The sequence below is a fragment of the Carassius gibelio genome, chromosome B3 (assembly GCF_023724105.1).
Source record: "Carassius gibelio isolate Cgi1373 ecotype wild population from Czech Republic chromosome B3, carGib1.2-hapl.c, whole genome shotgun sequence".
NCBI lineage: Eukaryota > Metazoa > Chordata > Actinopteri > Cypriniformes > Cyprinidae > Carassius > Carassius gibelio.
In genome coordinates, this window is record NC_068398.1 from 33,138,657 (window position 1) to 33,156,649 (window position 17,993).

General features: G+C 37.8%; 3 protein-coding genes across 4 annotated transcripts; 1 reads left to right on the plus strand and 2 right to left on the minus strand.

Annotated features, from left to right (window-relative positions):
- Window positions 1-811: 811 nt before the first annotated feature.
- Window positions 812-7,001, minus strand: LOC127953026 (5-hydroxytryptamine receptor 3A). Its single transcript, XM_052551921.1, has 9 exons — window positions 6,906-7,001; window positions 6,252-6,409; window positions 6,106-6,141; window positions 4,666-4,935; window positions 3,636-3,742; window positions 3,393-3,562; window positions 2,971-3,089; window positions 1,399-1,609; window positions 812-987 (listed from the first exon to the last, which is right to left on the minus strand). The coding sequence occupies exons 1-9, from the start codon at window positions 6,958-6,960 to the stop codon at window positions 812-814; spliced, it is 1,302 nt and encodes a 433-aa protein (XP_052407881.1). The 5' UTR covers window positions 6,961-7,001.
- Window positions 7,002-8,716: 1,715 nt separating this feature from the next.
- On the plus strand, window positions 8,717-10,636 carry stk19 (serine/threonine kinase 19). 2 transcript variants are annotated; one of them, XM_052551999.1, is made up of 6 exons: window positions 8,717-9,062; window positions 9,458-9,594; window positions 9,721-9,956; window positions 10,032-10,129; window positions 10,206-10,353; window positions 10,440-10,636. In XM_052551999.1, the coding sequence occupies exons 1-6, from the start codon at window positions 8,972-8,974 to the stop codon at window positions 10,492-10,494; spliced, it is 765 nt and encodes a 254-aa protein (XP_052407959.1). In that variant the 5' UTR covers window positions 8,717-8,971; the 3' UTR covers window positions 10,495-10,636. The 2 variants fall into 2 exon arrangements, with proteins under 2 accessions (XP_052407959.1, XP_052407961.1); XM_052552001.1 differs by having other exon boundaries at window positions 8,719-9,062; window positions 9,461-9,594.
- A 245-nt stretch (window positions 10,637-10,881) lies between these two features.
- On the minus strand, window positions 10,882-17,602 carry LOC127953107 (ras-related C3 botulinum toxin substrate 1). The gene is made up of 6 exons (XM_052552002.1): window positions 17,350-17,602; window positions 14,398-14,469; window positions 14,026-14,143; window positions 13,377-13,439; window positions 13,052-13,211; window positions 10,882-12,614 (listed from the first exon to the last, which is right to left on the minus strand). Exons 1-6 carry the CDS (start codon window positions 17,382-17,384, stop codon window positions 12,484-12,486), a joined length of 579 nt encoding a protein of 192 aa, XP_052407962.1. The 5' UTR covers window positions 17,385-17,602; the 3' UTR covers window positions 10,882-12,483.
- Window positions 17,603-17,993: the final 391 nt, after the last annotated feature.

Here is a 17,993-nt window from a genome sequence, read left to right on the forward strand (position 1 = left end):
ATTCCCAAGATTTAGTTGATATTCTCATAAATATGAATAAATCAGTATTTGATATCCTGTACCTTATTCAGTCATTACGTTGCAAAAATTTTCTACAAATTATATGCACCGATGAGGAAAGAAAAACAAAAAACAGAGCTAAACTGAGAAACAATCAAAGTGGCTATGTGTATGTGTTTGTGTATGCGTATGCATATGAGTCTGAGTATGAATAGTCATAGTAGGCATCTTCTTGCTGGGATTCATCCCAGAAGTCTAGATTATTAACCTTACAAATGTCTGTTCGGGTGATAGCAATAATAATTATGCCATAAAGTATGTAGATGATTATGAAAAAGCCAAAGCAGAATTTGTCTAAGAGGTAAGCAAATGCCACTTTTCTCTGAGCCTCCTTTTCTCCTTCATCCATGGTCTCCAAAAAGTTCAATATTTTCCGGAGTGAAGCCGTCTCTGAAGCCAGATCACCAGACATCGTTGTAATAACACCTATTGATGCAAACCAAATAATTTATTCAATCAAGTTCATCAAACAGTTGCACCAATGAAACGTGATTTTATCAATCCAGTACATTTGTGTCAATTTTCCTATTTAAGTAGTTGTATATTGATGCCCGATGGGGAAAATGAAGTCTTGGACTACATTTTTGTTTTTAAAAAGCATTGTGAATAGTATTTAGATGTTAACTTTATGCCAGGATATGATAAAGCATATTACTGTTGAACGACATATATTACCTTAAACAGTTGCACTTTTTTGTTTGTTTCATACTTGAAGCAAAAGCTATAAAAGCCAGTAAACTTGTGTTTTTCATCATCTTATACCTTTCTCCTGATTCAGGCCGTCATTTGTTTTGGAGCTGCTTGATGGATGAACTTTGGTGGAGCGTCTGCACACCAAGAAGCTGTCTTCTACAGACAGACGTGTTAGCACTATGGAGGCCAGCATACTCATGACCAAACACACCAGACAGAAGCTGAAGTGGTAGTCTTTAGAGGAGAAAACAGAGAACATGCAGTCAACTTATTATTGTGCATGATGCTAGTGATTGACAACTTTTTTTCTGTATTAAAAGCCTGTCTTTTTTAAAGCATGCTATTAGAAAAGCTAAATATATGTTGGGATTAAATACATTTTCCTTATATATACAGTGTGCAAATATAGAGGGAAAACAGAGGATCTGGACCCCCCAAAACAGACATCTACTAAACTTTTCCACAATAATATTTTCTCGACTGCCTGAATGCTTCTCTGTAAGATTTATCATAAGGTTTGATAATATTAGATTATCGAAGACCAAACAGTGTCAAAAGTACAGTCCAAATCACTTTACACCTGCACAGTAAAACTGCATACCACCAAGTGGAACAGATGTTTTCTCTCTCTTTTCATTTACTTACGGAGCAGGGGGCTACAGTGGCCACTGTTAGGCAGGTGATCGCTGAGGATGAGGAGGAACATAGTGAAGCTCAGAACCAAAGTGACCTTAAAAGAGTTGCGCTCTCCTCCTTCGAATGGCAGAGCGAAGCTCACCAGGTCAGCCAGCAGTATCAGTGCGCTGGGCAGGATCAGGGTCACAAAAGCACTGAAGGGGTTAATCGACAGAGCCACCTGTTCAAAGATCAAACGCGATTGATTCATTAACAAACAATTATGGTTTATTTCCTTAACTGACAAATTAAATCCCTTTATTTTAAGGATCTATTCTCACTATTAACTAGTTGCTTATTAGCACTAGCATATTGGCTGTTATTTTACTTATTAAAAACATATTAATGCCTTATTCTCAATGGCCATATTTTAGATTCCTTAATCCTACACCACACCTTAACTAACAATTACCTTACTAACAATTAATAAGCAGTAAATTAGGAGTTCATTGAGGGAAAAGTCATAATTAATAGTGATTATGTGTTCCCTATTCTAAAGTGTTGCCTCAATCACATGACAAGATATTAAAATTATTCTCTGTTTTCTTAGACTAGTATTAATCGCTGATTTTTCATACTTGTTCCTGTGTAAACGTAATTTACACGGCCAGGGTGGGAGATTCAGAGGATGTTGCTGCATGTCTCAGGCAGTAAGTTACTAAATTCAGCCTTTTTTAACACTTTAGTTAATTAGCATGCATATATCATTGCATATATATTGGCTGTTTATTTCTACGTAAAAAGCACATATGCTGCAATAATATTACCATATTCCCAATATTACCATATTCCAGACCCTTTAATCCTAAACAACTACCTTACTAACTATTAATAAGCAGGAAATTATGAGATTATTGAGGCAAAAGTCGTAGTTTATAGTTAATAGTGAGAATTGGACCCTAAAATAAAGTATGACCGTTATTCAGTAAAATACAATATCAAAACTATATTAAAGTGTCCCTATATTATATATAATGAAGAGTTCATATTTTGGTTTTGGGAGTCCCCAGCAACAGGTTGACATGCATGCAAGGTCAAAAAAACTTTAATTGTCTTATAATATGCATTTATTTTTACTTTAAATGCTCAAAGACTCCCAAATGATTCGCTAAAAAGTTTACTTTTTCTAAACCCCTTCTTTGCGTGATTGGTCTCATTTCCATTTCACCATGAGCCTGTAATGTCTGATAAAGCAGCGTTTGTGAGCGCAGTGCTGCTTTGTGTACAGCGTTACTGTGGAAACAGCAATTTTTACCGAAAAGACCAACAAATGGGCTGACGATATGCTAATATTTCATGTTCACATCACATGAAACAGCTTGGGATCAAAGTTCAGTTATTTTAATCTAATAATAATAATAATATATTAATGTAAGTGGGTCCTGACCCCCGAGTTGTGAACCATTACATTAAAATCATCAATTTCTTGAGGTATGAGTATATGGTTGTACAACTGAGCCTTTGGCCTAGAGGGTTACAAGTAACAAGCTCTCTAAACGCAGTACGATTGATCAGATGTTTAGGAGTGGATAATTTATTTACTAGGAGATAAACACGATTTGATGCATCCACAGTTTTGTTCACACTAGTAGTCAGCCACTCTCCTCGACTGCCGCCAACCAAAGTCACGTTATCAGAGATCTGGAAATTGAGTGCGCAAGCTGAAACAAACAAACAAGAGGACATAGTCAAATTATTCAAATATAACTTCCACGGAGCCAGTTCACTAAACAGTTGCTGGAATTAACCTTAATCATGCCATAAGATATTTAAATAAAGTCATTGTCATTTATTTTCAGAGCAAACATGTCTCATTTCCAAGTAGGCAAGGATATCATCCTATTTACAAAACCCTATTTGCTATCAGCAGGCACAATTCATTTATAATGTTTGCATAATATAAGTTGAAATATTCCAAATGGTCATAATCTCATCAACAAATATTCTTGTTATTTCAGTCTTACTTTTCTGGCTCCATCCATTGATGGCCACGGGGCACGACCCAGTCACAAAGGGGTAGTTAAAGAGGTTGATTTGACAGCTCACCGTCGTGAACATAACAATTGCATGGCTCACTGTACCATCCCGCCTCACCTGTACATCCTTAGTGTACGGCTCCACAGTCGTTTCAATTCTGTGTGTAAAAAGAGGGCATTTACGGCATCTTAAATAAATAATAAATGCCATAAATCAGTCTTGAGACTCACGCGTTGTCCAAAACTATCTGAGGAATCCAGATTTTATCAACTGGCATAACAATTGTTGGAAATCTAGGTTTCTCTTGCATCCATCCAAGATCAGGATCCTTCCATTCCTGCGGTGCAGAAAACAGAAGAAATGCATTCTTTACTTTCTATTCGTGGTGATTATGGGAATAAAGTTTGAATTGAGACAATTTCAGTGAAAGAAGCAGCTTCTGTCTTTATTTTAAGGTCCAAATTAGAGGATGACACGGGAGTGGATTTTCACTCCTGTCCCGTCCCACTCCCATAGAAAGAAATCTTGTCCCGTCCCACTCCCAGACCAAAGTTAAAAAAATAATCCCATCCCATCCCGCTCCTGGTAAATTGACTCCCACTCCCATCCCGTTCCTGTTTAAACTGACTCCCACTCCTGTACCGCTCCCATATATTTTTTTCTTCAATTAGTGTTTAGTTAATACATAGAATTTGATTTAATCTGCTCTCCATCCTGTTTTAGACCAGCTGCTGACGCCTGTTTCAAGATTTTCCCCAGAAAATGGAAGACAGCAAATAAAAGAAAAACAGTACATAGTTCACACCATGTCTACAATAGTTTAATAAACCCAAACAGCACATAAAGCTGCATTTTACTCATTTATTGTTGAGTAAACAATACATTTATAGTTTACATTTATAGTTTTTTTAATTACATGTTAACGATTTTCAAAAGGTATGTGGTTACAGCATGGTCCCTAGTCTGCACGAAAGGAAGAATAATATTTTTAATGGGCCACAAAATATCTTACATGTAAAAAAGATTACCAGTTTAGAATATGGAGATATTATGGCGTTTAAAAATTGTAAGGAGAATCTGGTGTTTAGGGTTAAGAATCTATAGATCACAGACTACTGCGTGAGGGGTACAATTTATGTATAAAAATAGTGCAGAGTGACATAACTGACGGAGCTCCTCCATGACCAGCAGTTTTATTTTCTCATACTCCCCTTCTACGTGACGGGAAACTGTGCGTGCACATGGCAGTATGTCTTCCACCTGCACGTTACTTCCATATTTGGCTCCAATGTCGAGCAGCTCCTGTGCTACATTGGTAAAGCCTTTCCCCTCTACCACAGAAAAGGGTCTGAGTTCGCTGCACATGCGAGCAATTTTGTCGGTCAGACGAGACTTGACACCTGACGGCAATTTTCGCTTGATGAACGAAGCGATGCTTGGCTGATTCTTTCCCGAATTTGCCTTGCAGGTGTGCCTCTTCAGACCGCTCGTCCCTGAATCACTTGCGTACTTGACTAAGACTAAGCATGTCTTACAAGCAGTGTACATCGTGCTATCACCGTCACATTCTACTTTCATAAACTTAATTAATATTTCAGACTTTCCGACCAGTTCTTTGAACATAATAGACATGTCATTACTTCTGACTTTGCCCTGTAAATCATTTTTTGCCACATCGACTTCTCCGCGGCTGTTAGCTCTCTCCATCACTGCTCTTTGAATTCCGGCGGGAAGCTGTAACAAAAAGCACTGATGGCTTCTGGGACGGCTGGGTCTTGTAGTTATTTTTTAATTGTGTTACATTGTAGGCGTATTAAAAGGAAACTACAAAATGGTGCATTTACTTTTTTCTTTGTTTGTCGTCTTTGCTATTGGTTGATTCCCGCTCCCGTCTGCTCCCGTTAACCATTTATCCTGTACCGTCCAAATCCCGTGATTAATAGCAAAGATGACTCCCATCCTGCAGGAATCCCACGGGAATCCCGTGACCCGTGGTATTCCCGAAAAAATGTCAGCCTCTAGTCCAAATCTCGCTTTTAACAAACCATTAAATATAGCATTTCCCTTAAAAAACTCCTTATGTGCTGTTTATTAATAGTTAGTACGGTAGTTGTTAAGTTTATGTATTGTATTTAGGGATGTAGAATATGGTCATGCAGACTATGTGATTTATAAGTACTAATTAACACATAATATTTTAATAATATGCATGCTAATAAGAAAATAGTTAATATTGAGAATTGATACCTATACTTAACTGTTACAGCTTCTCATTTTGTTTTGCAAATTCTGAATATTGCATGGTATTTACATGTAACACAATGACACTAGAATAACTGATTTTCCTACGTAGCTGTGCTTCTTAACATTAAATATTTTTTGTTTCCTATTATTTTATTTTTATTCAGATTGTAAGTAGCTGTGTAATAAGTTATATACATTCACAGTCAGTTACTCAATATTACTGTTGTTTATAGAACTGCTGAAAATAAGAAATATCACACTCACACTAAAGTGACGTTGTACTGGATATCAGCACAGCTTCTGCTGTTCTAAAATTCAGTACAACAGCACTCTAGCTCATGTGCTATTAATTTCACACTATAGAATATTTAATAGTATTGAGATAATTGAATGTTTACATGTGACAATAACTGTACCAAACAGAATAATTGTATTTTGTCTACTCACCATGTTTACCTTGATACGGCTGCTCATTTCCATGCCCTTTGTATCCTAAAACATGGTGGAAAAATGTACAGTATTTGTATTTGTGTGCCCTTTGTGTGTGTGGGTTTTTTTTTTTTTTTTTAGAATATAATGAATAAGACAAAAGTGGCACTTACGAAAGACAGCGTCTCATATTGTATTGAAGTGATGTTCACTACCATGGTACAGTTATCATCCTGTGGCGCACTGAACAGTTCTTGTTTAACCCGAGCATTTGCCAGACAGCGACGATCACAGAGAGCCTCGGTGGAGTTGGAAGCACCACCAACAAACACTACAGGACCAAATTAACTTGTTAAAAACTACATGAAAAAGCCAGTTATGATACAAATTAAGTAAAAAAATTTAAAGGCAATTATAAAGCAACACCATGAATGGTCGCGCTTTAGTTTGGGGACCAGTTCTCACTACTAACTAACTATGAACTTTGACTTTTGCCTCAATAAACTCCTAATTTGCTTCTTATTAATAGTTAGTAAGGTAGTCGGATTAAGGGATCTAAAATATGTTCATGTGCTTACTAATGCATAGCCAATCTGCTAGTAATATGCATGCTAATAGTGAGAATTGGTTCCTAAAAGCAAAGTGTTACCATCATTTGTATTGAAAATTATTGTGTTTTCACCAGTGGACTCTGACTCCACATTGCATTTATCTAATAAAAATCAAGCTCATGCCTTTGGGAAGGCTGGTTTATCTGCATGAAAATAATCATCATAATCACGTAGCATTTCAATTTCATGAGAAAGTGTACTGGAGGAATAGTTTACCTATTGGAGATGAGCAGAGGAGGAGAAACAATGAAATCCTGTGTGGAAGACCCATTTCACTTCCTAAAAACAAACTAATAAATAAATAAAAATAAACAATTACACCTTATTTTATTTATATTTATATTTATATATATATATATATATATATATATATGAATGTAAAACTGATAAAGGTTTACCTTTGCTAGCAAACTTCCAGGTCAGATTCCACAATCTTCACTTGTGACTGTATAGTTTTTGAGATTTTGATGATGATTTGGCTCTTTTAAAGGATCGCAGCTCTTTGTTGTTAAGCAAGACAAACAAAATAGATCCAGCTCATATCAAAACCATACATGTCTATTAAATCTGATCCCATATTTTGTGTGTAAGCTTGTCTGTTACTAAGACTACAGATGAGATTTTGTGAGATCTCAGCATTCAGTTTATTGTTAAACACCACAACAGAGCACTAATTACTTGTCGGGACGGTCAAACAGGAGGCCATTCTGTGTCTGACAAAAGCACAGGAGGCCATACATGAAAACAATCACTGCACATTAGAAAACTCTTCCACTAGGGTTTAATTATGTTTGATGGTGCAGAGAGAGACAACAATTATTTAATAAAGAGATGTCCTCGCTTTATATAGTCCTAAAGGGCAAGGCAGCTCTGTCATATTTAGTTTTGTCATTCCAGCCGAACATATTTATTATATTTGTGATGAATTAAGAGTGTCACTAATTACTAATAACAAACCCACAACAAGTTTCCTCCAGGTCTCCGGTTTCCCCACAATCCAAAAAGATGCAGGACAGGTGAGCTGCGGTTCATAGCAGTGTGTGTGTGTGTGTGTGTGTGTTGGCCCTGTGATGAACTAGCCATCCATACGCAGTGTTTCCTGAATCTCTAAATGGGTGGATCTTTGTGTATTTTTATATTGTTTAATTGTATTGTTTATAATCATATCAATGTGAATGAACAATCCCAATTTTGGTGGCATCAACGAAAAGAAAAGATAAATAAAATTGGAATACTCCCTTATTGGTATAACTGAGTCAAAGACACACACACACACACACACACACACACACACACACACACACACACACACACACACACACACACATACATATATATATATATATATATATATATATATATATATATTGCTTAAGTGATTTATGGCTACATTGATTTAAAGGTATAGTTTGACCAAAAAGGTTGATGTCTATGGTCCCGATTGACTTTTAAGTCATTGTGACCAAACTGTTTGTTTACTCATATTCTTAAAAATATCTTCTTTTGTGTTCAACAAACCTCACACAGGTTTGAAATAATGATTAAATAATGACAGACAACCAGTCCTACTAAGATTCCATAAAGCAATCTGTTCAGTATTTAAAATAATCATTAAAAAATATGGCATTTAGACACTTTAGCCTGGTGGGACAGGTGAGGGGGAAGGTGGCCCACCCCTCAGTTCTGTGACGGGGCCCAACATTTGCTACACTCCTGGGTGGCCCTTATGTCCCCTTGACCCTACAGAGGACAAGCAGTTTAGGAAATGGATGGATGCATGGGAACCATGATGGGAGCCCACAATAACAATGTGAGAGTGTTGTCAAAAGTGCTGGCTCACTTTTGTCCCAGGATGGCACCAAGTAGGCTACAAAAGTAGTTTTAAAAACAATCTTTCTAGGCCTATACACATAAAAACAGAGCAATACCTAGCAATTTCCCATGTTTTGAGTTTTAGACGACAAACAAACGTCGTTTGTCTTGAATGGCTGGTGCGTGTTGTTTGACTGAAGGCCGCCAGAGAGCAGCCGATGCGTTTCGTTCAGCCTGGAAGAAGCGAAGAAGAAGAGTCACAGTCAGCTGTTCAACTGGGAACAAACATTTCAACTCGAGAGTTAGAAGAGTGAAAATATACATATTTCTGAAAACTAAACTCTGTGTCACTTCGGCAGGGAAATATTAAATATATAAGCTGTTCTCGGCTTGCAGACAAGCTAGGTAACTTACATGAAGAAAACAGTTAACGTAAATAAAGAAGTGAGAGTGTTAAAAAGCAGCAAGAGATGAACAGAAAAAGAGCCCTGATCGCAGACACCTTCTGTTTATCAAAGAGACGCAGATGTGCCTCTGACTGTGTCACCGGAGACAGTCAAGGTAAGACCTTATTATTTCACATCTGTAATAAAGTAACGTTAGACGTAACTTTACTCTTTAAAAAGTCCTTAAAACGATACTTCCGTTGTCTCAAGATTTTTTATCATAAGATTCATCAAAAACCAATGCATAAATAATCGATAAATGCCAAATTAATACATTTATTGATAACAATGCATTCTATTATTTATTTTTCGCCGTAAAGCATGCAAATATATTAATATACACTACTATACCCGTTACTCAATACAGCGTCCCCATGTGAACACAATCCACCCTGTCTGCCCTAAACAGTATTGAAAATGAATATATCACATCATATTTTGGGATGGAGAGAATGCACATTGTGCCCCATCAGAGTTCGAGGACACTCATGTTGTGTGGTGTTTGTTCAGCAGATATCAGGTCAAGCTTGCAGTACCTCATGACCCTGTTCTCACGCAAGCTCTTCAACGACAGCCTCCCACCAGTGGTCTTAAAACACCAGCTCTACAGTTTACATGATGACAAAACCTGCGTGGACAAGCAGGTGGTAAGATCAGATTGTTTTAGGCCTACCTATAAATATTCATCTTGGCATAGTGTGCCAGATCGTCTTATAATAAGAAGAATAACCTTAACGCACACCGAAGCTCTGGTCCTCTCTTCTCCTCATCAGAACGAGTTGAGGGAAAACGGCGAGCTGTTGATGTTCCAGCTGGGGTTCGACTCCGAGGCCTTCGCTTTGGTGTTTGCAGAAGATTACAGCGCCAGAGTCCTGCAGGGGGAAGCGGGGAGAGGAACGCTGGCAACTGTAGAGAAATTCCTGTCCAAACTCATTCCCAGCTGCTCCGATCTGAGTTTCAACAAGGAGAAGATGCTCAAAGAGTTCCTCTTTAAAGACTCGGAGATAACGTAAGGATCAGTCACAAACGCTCATAATGTTGTTCACTGTCTCTGGCGTTCATGTGAAGATGCTTTTGGACGCAGGCAGCTGGTGAAATCAGGCGTCCTCACGGTGAGGGATGCGGGCAGCTGGTGGCTTTCAATCCCCAACTCTGGCAAATTCATCAAGTACTTCATTAAGGGTAGGTTTTCAACATTAGACACACACGCACTGCACTGGTGGGACGGTTTCATATCTGAGTGTTTGTTTTCTAACAGGACGCAAAGCTGTTCTCGGCATGGTTAAGAAATCCAAATACGGTGAAATCCTCAAGACTGAGTTGGAGGCTCGCCGCACAACTGCGCAGGTCAAGTTCCAGATGAAGTATCACATTCATGATATAATCGGAGCAGAGTTAGTGGAATGGTAAGATTGCTGTATAGATATGAGCTGTAATTGAGAAGTCAAGGTCTGATGTCTGAAATGTGATCTTTTTTTATATCTATTTGTAGCATACAGACAACATCAGGGACGTTGTTACGATACGTGGACGGAAACAACAACTAACAGCTCCACTCACTCGACTTCAACTGTACAGAATTGAAATGCGAAATGTATTTATTGCCATATTCTTTTGGTTACGAACTGCAGAATCAACTGTGCACAATATAGTGAATAAAAGGTTGCCAAATCCCTTACGAACACTCAAGAGACTGTTTGTTCTTATGTTGCTGGCACCAGTCATGTGGTATTCACTGCTTTAGTGACTAGTTTACAAACCCTTACGATAATTTAAATAATTCTCATAGTTCAGTGTGACTTTAGACTATATTGATGTGTGCATGTTCAGTAGTCGTAGACCTAACCAGTAATTTGCTGGTCTATTAAAAATACAAACAGGAAGACAGAAGACAAATGCTGCTTCATAAGGGGTATAATTGAAGCAAAACAGAGTTTTAGGGTTCAATCTAAATTTATTGTATTTTATTATCTCTGTAAAACAAGTGACATCATGAATACCCCTAAAAACAGGGTTACAATCTGGCAATGACTGCAGACAGACATCGCTCGACGGTGATCACAGATGACGCACACTATGTATTCGTGCCTCAGAACAGTTCAAGTAAGTATGCAGTCGTGTTAAATGTCAGAATACCTTGTACATGATGTGCTATTCCAATCAATAAGACAAGCAATGATTTCAGGAAAAGAAAAAAAGCCCATACATTTGACAATAACATGTTATTAGGACAGTAAGAAGTAAAATGTTAATTAAAAGTGATTAACGATGAGGGGAATCATCCTAATTCCTGTAGTGTACACTATGACAGTAGTCTGTTGCTTTTTGTAACATTAGAAATGTAAAAAGTGTCAAAAAGAAGAAAGTTTCTAAAGATTTGTTAACAAAAAAAAAAAATATATATATATATATATATGTGTGTGTGTGGCTGTAGAGGGTGTATTATAAATGCCCAAAGAGCATGAAGGTGTTCATATATCACTAAATCAAGATTGACACTAAATGTCCCGTGTGATCTATTAGATATTTTAAAAAGCTGTTGTCGAACATCTAAGCATGATATTTGGGGACTGGAAATATTTGGAGGTATCAATACAGGTATTGTGAGACCTCTTGACATACTGGGACCAACAAAACACACATTTCCCGGCCAGGTTTCACCTTAAAAGAAAGATGGAGATTCTACTTTGATTAAACAAAATAAAGCCTATTTTTAGGATCATTACATATATTGAATTGAGATATTACTTTAATACAAAAATACTTCCAAAACATCTATTGTAATAAGGGAGATTAAATTCATAAAAATGCTCCTAAAAACAGGCTTAATTATTTTAATGCAAAATATGATGTTTTCTCAAATTTAGGAGTGAAATGTGGCTTGGACATGTTTTTGTGCATGATTAGTGTGGCCTTAAACGACAGTATAACCCCCTCCAAACAAATGGCAAATAGTGTGCACATAACCTCATAATGAAGGCGTATAAAAATCTGTTGGGACGCCTCGTCCTTCCATTAACAGAACCTCATGTTTCAAGTGTGAGGGAAACTGACTTCACTGTATCGCTTTCAGAAAAATGTTACATTACAATTGATTTCACAGTAGCCAACAGTTAGTTGTGGTTAACCGGAGGACTGCAGACCTTTAGTGGGTAAAAGCAACACATGTTGTGTATGCAGGGCCGCCCCGTCCTAATGTAGTGCTATTTGGCAAGATCTCCATTTCTTTCAAACAAAGACTGTAAACAAACATCACGGGTTCTCAATGGAAGGAACCAACTTCAGGACATTGTTAACCATCTTAAGAGTTAATATCCATTAGTCAAAGGCCGCAGGTCGTCCAATAGTAGTGTCTGTACTAGGGGGTAGGGATGGATTTTTTTTTAGCTATTGATAATATTGATAAAAGTTTTGTGACGGTATAAAGTTGTACTGGTAATTACAATGGAGGAAGTGAAAAATAAAAACATGGTCTCATTTCTAACTTCTTCCCTTAGAAAATACAGTTTGGATCACAGCGATCTTTCCTCGGAGCTCTAGAGCAGCAGGCATTTCCTCTTCCTCTTCTTGACAGGGGGAGGGCAGAGCACGGCCCGGATGGCCTCGTCAAACACCGTCTTCAGGCCGCGCTGCGTGAGCGCCGAGCACTCCAGATACTTGACTGCCCCTGCCAAATAAAAGACAAGAGCTCTTTAACCCAAACGATACCACTTTTAACATTTGTGTGAGAAACTACTGGATTCCAATCAGAAAGCTTAGTAATGCTGACTGTGTTTCTATGACAGAGTAAAGAGGAACATTTATAAATCTGTGCATTTGTAAAGTGTAAAGCTTGTGTGGTTATACTCAAGTTTTATGATTGTTCAATGTCTATTCTAAAAGTTATGACTGAAAAAAATATAATTGTGCTCTTTTATAGAAAAGCTATCTCATAACCCTCACACACAGGTGCTTGTCAATGTGGGCATCTGTTGTTTGTGCACTATCAGTATTTTGTTGTTGTTCCTTCTCTTTAGTTTCACTTTCTACTGTGAAAACAGCCAGTATACTTTGGGCTTCCCACCTTAATCGCTATGAAGGTAATAATACAGTGCTTCCACCTACCGATCTCTTTGGCCATGGCCAGGCCTTGAGGGTAGGTGATGGGGGTGAGCTTCTTCTCCTTCAGCTTCTCGATGGTGTCCTTGTCATCTCTCAGATCAAGCTTGGTTCCTACCAGGATGATGGGAGTGTTTGGACAGTGGTGTCTCACTTCTGGGTACCACTGAACACACAACGCATTTCAAAATGACCAAAACAACCAACACGAGTATGAAACAGACGTGCGGTTTCAGTGCTGCATGCACTGTGCTAAACCTGAAATAATTATTTCAAGAGAAACATCTAATGATGTCTGCTAGCTCTACATTCTACTTTGAAAACGACGTACCTTTGCACGGACATTCTCAAAAGAGGCAGGGCTCACGAGGGAGAAGCAGATGAGAAACACGTCCTGGGGGACAAAAGCATTTATGATGTATCGATGGAGATTTACAGGTGCATGTACACTATTTACATCCATTTTATGCAGTGGCTCATAGTTTTGCTTGTCTAGGAGCAATGTCTCAGACTGTTATCTGAGGAAATGCTGTTGTTTTAAAGTGACAGTGTATATTATAACACACAATTATATTCAGAAAAGACAGGAGAAAATGAATCCTAATCGACTAATGGTTATAGTGCAAAACCCAGTTGACTACAAAGACACTATTGGTCACTATATATAGTCACTATTAGTTTGTAGTCCAAGCATGTATGGCTAATTTACCAATGTCGAGCTAATCATTCATTTAATGCACATTTAACCTCACAGATCATTCAAAGGGTAGTACAGTAAACCTGCCATAATAATATTAGTGGCTAACTGAGATAACTGAGACCTTAACTTATCTAGAGGACAAACAAGATTTATGTCCACTGACATGGAAAGGGACAGTGTTGAGGCAAATGTGTCTGTTAAATTTCATGTATACAGTAAGTTAATTTATACAGTTTTTTTATTTGAAGAATGGATGGTAAAGAAACACTGTGGTTCTTACCGTTTGAGGGTACGACAGCGGACGGAGTCTGTCATAGTCCTCCTGTCCCGCCGTATCCCAGAGACCCAGGTTCACTGGTTTCCCATCCACCATCACATTTGCAGAGTAATTATCAAACCTGTCAAATGAAAGGCAATCAGTGACAACCAGCTTAAACTGAAATGCTGACTGTAAACGAACGCAGAATTTAAATAAAACAAGAGACACTTTCAGCTTTCATTGAATACTTCATTGCACATCTCTCTAGAAAACATGATTTTTCTATGATTTTCTATGATGAAATGGACAGCATTTCCTAGAGGAAGCTTTCAAGCTATTCTACAATAATAATAACTTGATATTGACTGAGTGATGTGAAGTGGAGGTACTCACACTGTTGGGATGTATTCTCCAGGAAAGGCATTGGTTGTGTAGCTGATCAGCAGACATGTTTTACCCACAGCTCTGGAATCAAGAAGATAAACACATCTCCATGAACACATGGTATGCTACGAGATGGTATCAGCAAGCAGAGCCACTGAAAAACTGGTCTGGTGAATCACTCGGTCAAAACAGTTCTCACATGACTGGCACTTAAGGGCCGAGATTTACAGAAAGAGCCGTCTACTTCCTGAAAGCAATTTCAAAGGGGGGGGGGGGTGAAATGCTATTTCATGCATACTGAGTTTTTTACACTCTTAAAGTGTAGGATTCCCATGCTAAACATGGACAAAGTTTCAAAAATTAAGTTGTACGTTTGAAGGAGTATTTCTGTTCCAAAAATACTCCTTCCGGTTTGTCACAAGTTTCGGAAAGTTTTTTTCGAGTATGGCTCTGTGTGACGTTAGATGGAGCGGAATTTCCTTATATGGGTCCTGAGGGCACGTCTGCCGCAAGTGTTTGTGTTTGTTCCCTGCATTTCAAAGATGCTTGTTTTACAAACAAGGCCCAGTTTGAAGCCGGATTTGCACATCGTTTATTTCTTAAGGATAATGCAGTCCCAACAAAAAAGGGTCACGATCGTGTGTTGGAACAGCAGGTGGTGAGTAAAACTGCTTCAAATATCTCTGTGTTGTTAACTTAGCTATCGGCGCGTAAGCACATCAAGTAAACAACATGCGATGTTGTCATCTTTCCACATGTACAGCTTAAAAAAAAAAAAAAAAAAAAAAGACGACAAAGTGGAACTTAGTCATTTTCCAAAACCGCTAAGCAAATATATACAGTTTCAGTACATACCACATAGAGACGTCGTTTGCTGATGCTGCTTTTGTTAAATTTCAGCCTCTGGATCTGATTCTGGATCATAAATATACGCTGAATCTGACCGTTAGCCATGGTTTGTTTTGGTTGGTTTTGTCCTCACGGTAATGTCACAGCTTCCAAACGCTCTCAACGCAAAAGCCTACTGGCGCTCGTGATTCTTCTCCGCCCACACGTCACGCCTCCAGCCGGTCGTGTTTTTCCGGGAAAAATCGGTACAGACTATCTTTCTCTTATGAATATAATAAAACTAAAGACTTTTTGGAGTTATGAAGGATGCAGTACTACTCTATAGGTACTCAAGATTAACAGGATATTGAGTGAAAACGAGCATTTTACCCCCCCTTTAATTTTCATCATCAGCAGGTAAATAATAAGAGGCTTGTGTTACGTGTGCTAACATTGAGTCTCTATTGACTGTTTAATAACAATAGCACAATAAAATAAAAAAGTAACATTTTATAAGAATATGCTGTCATGTACGTGAATCAAGTGTCAACCACAAATGTATAATTTCATTTTATTTTCTTAAAATCATGTGTGTCCATTAACAAAACTGTGAAGAAATGTAACCCTGTTGAACTGTTGAAACAAATCCTTTAAAGAACTACATGTGTTTTCATGGAATAAATAATATGTTGGAATAATGTATTGATGATAATTTTATTGCCATAAAACATCAAATCTATCAGAGGCCCAAACTGTGTACAAATATGAGATTTGGAGCAGCTGCTATATTAATATGTCCAAAAAGAAAAATGCAATTCTGATAGCTTGTAATGTAAATCAATGAGATCTCTTTAACAGTATAGCAGACTACTTGCATAAAATGCATATAAATATCAGTTTTCACTCTGTATCTCCCAATATCATGTCTTCGAAAGAGTATTTAATGCTAAGCATTAAGGCTCAAAAGCCCGATGTGTGATTTTATCATGGTTTTTCTGATAAAGTATGCAAGGATGATCAAGTAAAAGCTGCATCAGTCCAGTAAATTTTCATCTTGAAATATTACAATAATAGAAAAGTTATTGTTAGGTTTATTTTATTTTACAGAATACAGATTTCACAACAAAAGTACATGTATTACAACTTGCCTAAAACGTTTGCCTAAAAGGCCTTACAACTGATTATTTCCTAGCAAAATTTTGATTGTGTTAATAATAAGGAGATATCAAATAGTAGACATTATAGAGGTAATCTTCCGACAGCCATAAAAATATTTTAATTGTCTGGCTTATCAAGAACAGCATACAAACTCATGAATCCACAAAAGCTATGAAAGACTGAGCAACGCCTGACTAATTCAGTCTATTTATTATAAAGTACAGATCAAAGTCCAGTTATGACCTTACTGTACACCCGCCTGAAGCTTGAAGTTATCTCGGCCTGCTAAAACAATCAGAAATTCACATTGTGTGTTTGATGTATGGGTGTTTCTTGATCACAGACAGAGCTGGTTTCTACTGAAATCTAATGAAAATGTTGAAGGCAGCACTTAAGACTGTGTGTGTGTGTATGCCTGGCAAGTCAATGAGAAACCTATAATTAGGTGACTCAGGTAAGCCTTAACATTGCAATCATTAACTTGGCTGAACAACTCCAATACAAGGAACTCGTAAGATATGAGCAAATAATGTGGAAAGAACGAAATGTGTTTTTATGGTATCATCGGCTGATGATATATGGTACATTATATGGTACAGTGATGACATCATAATACTGGACTGAACGTCACTTCAAGAAATGTATGACTGCTGTACCATGGTAACTTACCATCACACCATATCCACAAAACCATGTTAGTACCATGGCACTTTGTAAAATGCTGATGTTCTATGTGTTGTTTAGAAAAACGCTAAAGAGCCTACTTTTTACGTCATGTGCAGTCCGTGCCTCCGATAATGCGCGTGACGTCACGTTGAAGCTCACGCGCGTCTATGACGCCAAAATAACTGTTTCATGTTGCGGTTACGCAGCTTTGAGACACAGCCAGTGAAACAAAGTGAGCCCAATCGTGTTTAGGGTGAGAAAATGTAAGTACAGAGTCACAGACCATGGAGAGACAGTAAAGTTACTCACCCGTCCCCGACGACCACACACTTAATGGCCTGCATAACTATAACTCGAGATTTACTTTCCCTTCGCGAGAAATGTGTCAAGATTAGTCAAACAAACAATGCCGTCCACAACGACACTTCTTCGGCCGCACAGTATTTCGCTTTTATAAAACTAGTTTTCTCCCTTCTCTCATTCCCACACAGAGGAATGAAGTCGAGTAAGAAAGTTTGAGGCCACCACCCAAGACAGGAAGCGACTCCAACAGATTTACAAGCGTACTTCCGCTTGGTTCCCTACAGAATAAAAGTACTCCAGCTAGCGCTCATCTTTCCCTGCACTTGTTTTATTTATTTATTTATGTTTAAAGAAGTACAAATACAGGCAGGGATACACACAAATTAGCCAGGGATACAAAACAAAATCAAAAGATAAAGTTAAATAAAACATTGCAATGTTTGCAAATGCAAACACATTTTACAGCTTTTTGTTGTTCAAACTCGGTATGTTTAGGTATTCTTGAATCTCTGCCTAAAAACAAAGGCTTATTTCCACACACTTACATTAATCTTAATCTAGCCAACAGAAGTAGCAGATTGATTCAATAATATTCTTTATGATAGGACATGCCACAGTCTATTCAAAATGAAAATTGGTTTGAAATTACT

Bases quoted from the DNA above. Each gene is read 5' to 3' on its own strand.
- LOC127953107 (XM_052552002.1), bottom strand. From the start codon at position 17,384: ATGCAGGCCATTAAGTGTGTGGTCGTCGGGGACGG. The intron at 14,470-17,349 runs GTGAGTAACTTT...TCTTGATTCCAG, and splicing joins TGTGTGGTCGTCGGGGACGG to AGCTGTGGGTAAAACATGTC. The intron at 12,615-13,051 runs GTAGGTGGAAGC...TTTATTTGGCAG, and splicing joins GGCCATGGCCAAAGAGATCG to GGGCAGTCAAGTATCTGGAG.
- LOC127953026 (XM_052551921.1), bottom strand. From the start codon at position 6,960: ATGGGTCTTCCACACAGGATTTCATTGTTTCTCCTCCTCTGCTCATCT. The intron at 3,743-4,665 runs GTGGAAGACATA...TCTGCACCGCAG, and splicing joins AATATGGAAGTAACGTGCAG to GAATGGAAGGATCCTGATCT. The intron at 988-1,398 runs GTAAGTAAATGA...TCTCCTCTAAAG, and splicing joins CCACTGTAGCCCCCTGCTCC to ACTACCACTTCAGCTTCTGT.
- stk19 (XM_052551999.1), top strand. From the start codon at position 8,972: ATGAACAGAAAAAGAGCCCTGATCGCAGACACCTTCTGTTTATCAAAG. The intron at 9,063-9,457 runs GTAAGACCTTAT...GTGTTTGTTCAG, and splicing joins TGTCACCGGAGACAGTCAAG to CAGATATCAGGTCAAGCTTG. The intron at 10,130-10,205 runs GTAGGTTTTCAA...GTTTTCTAACAG, and splicing joins CATCAAGTACTTCATTAAGG to GACGCAAAGCTGTTCTCGGC.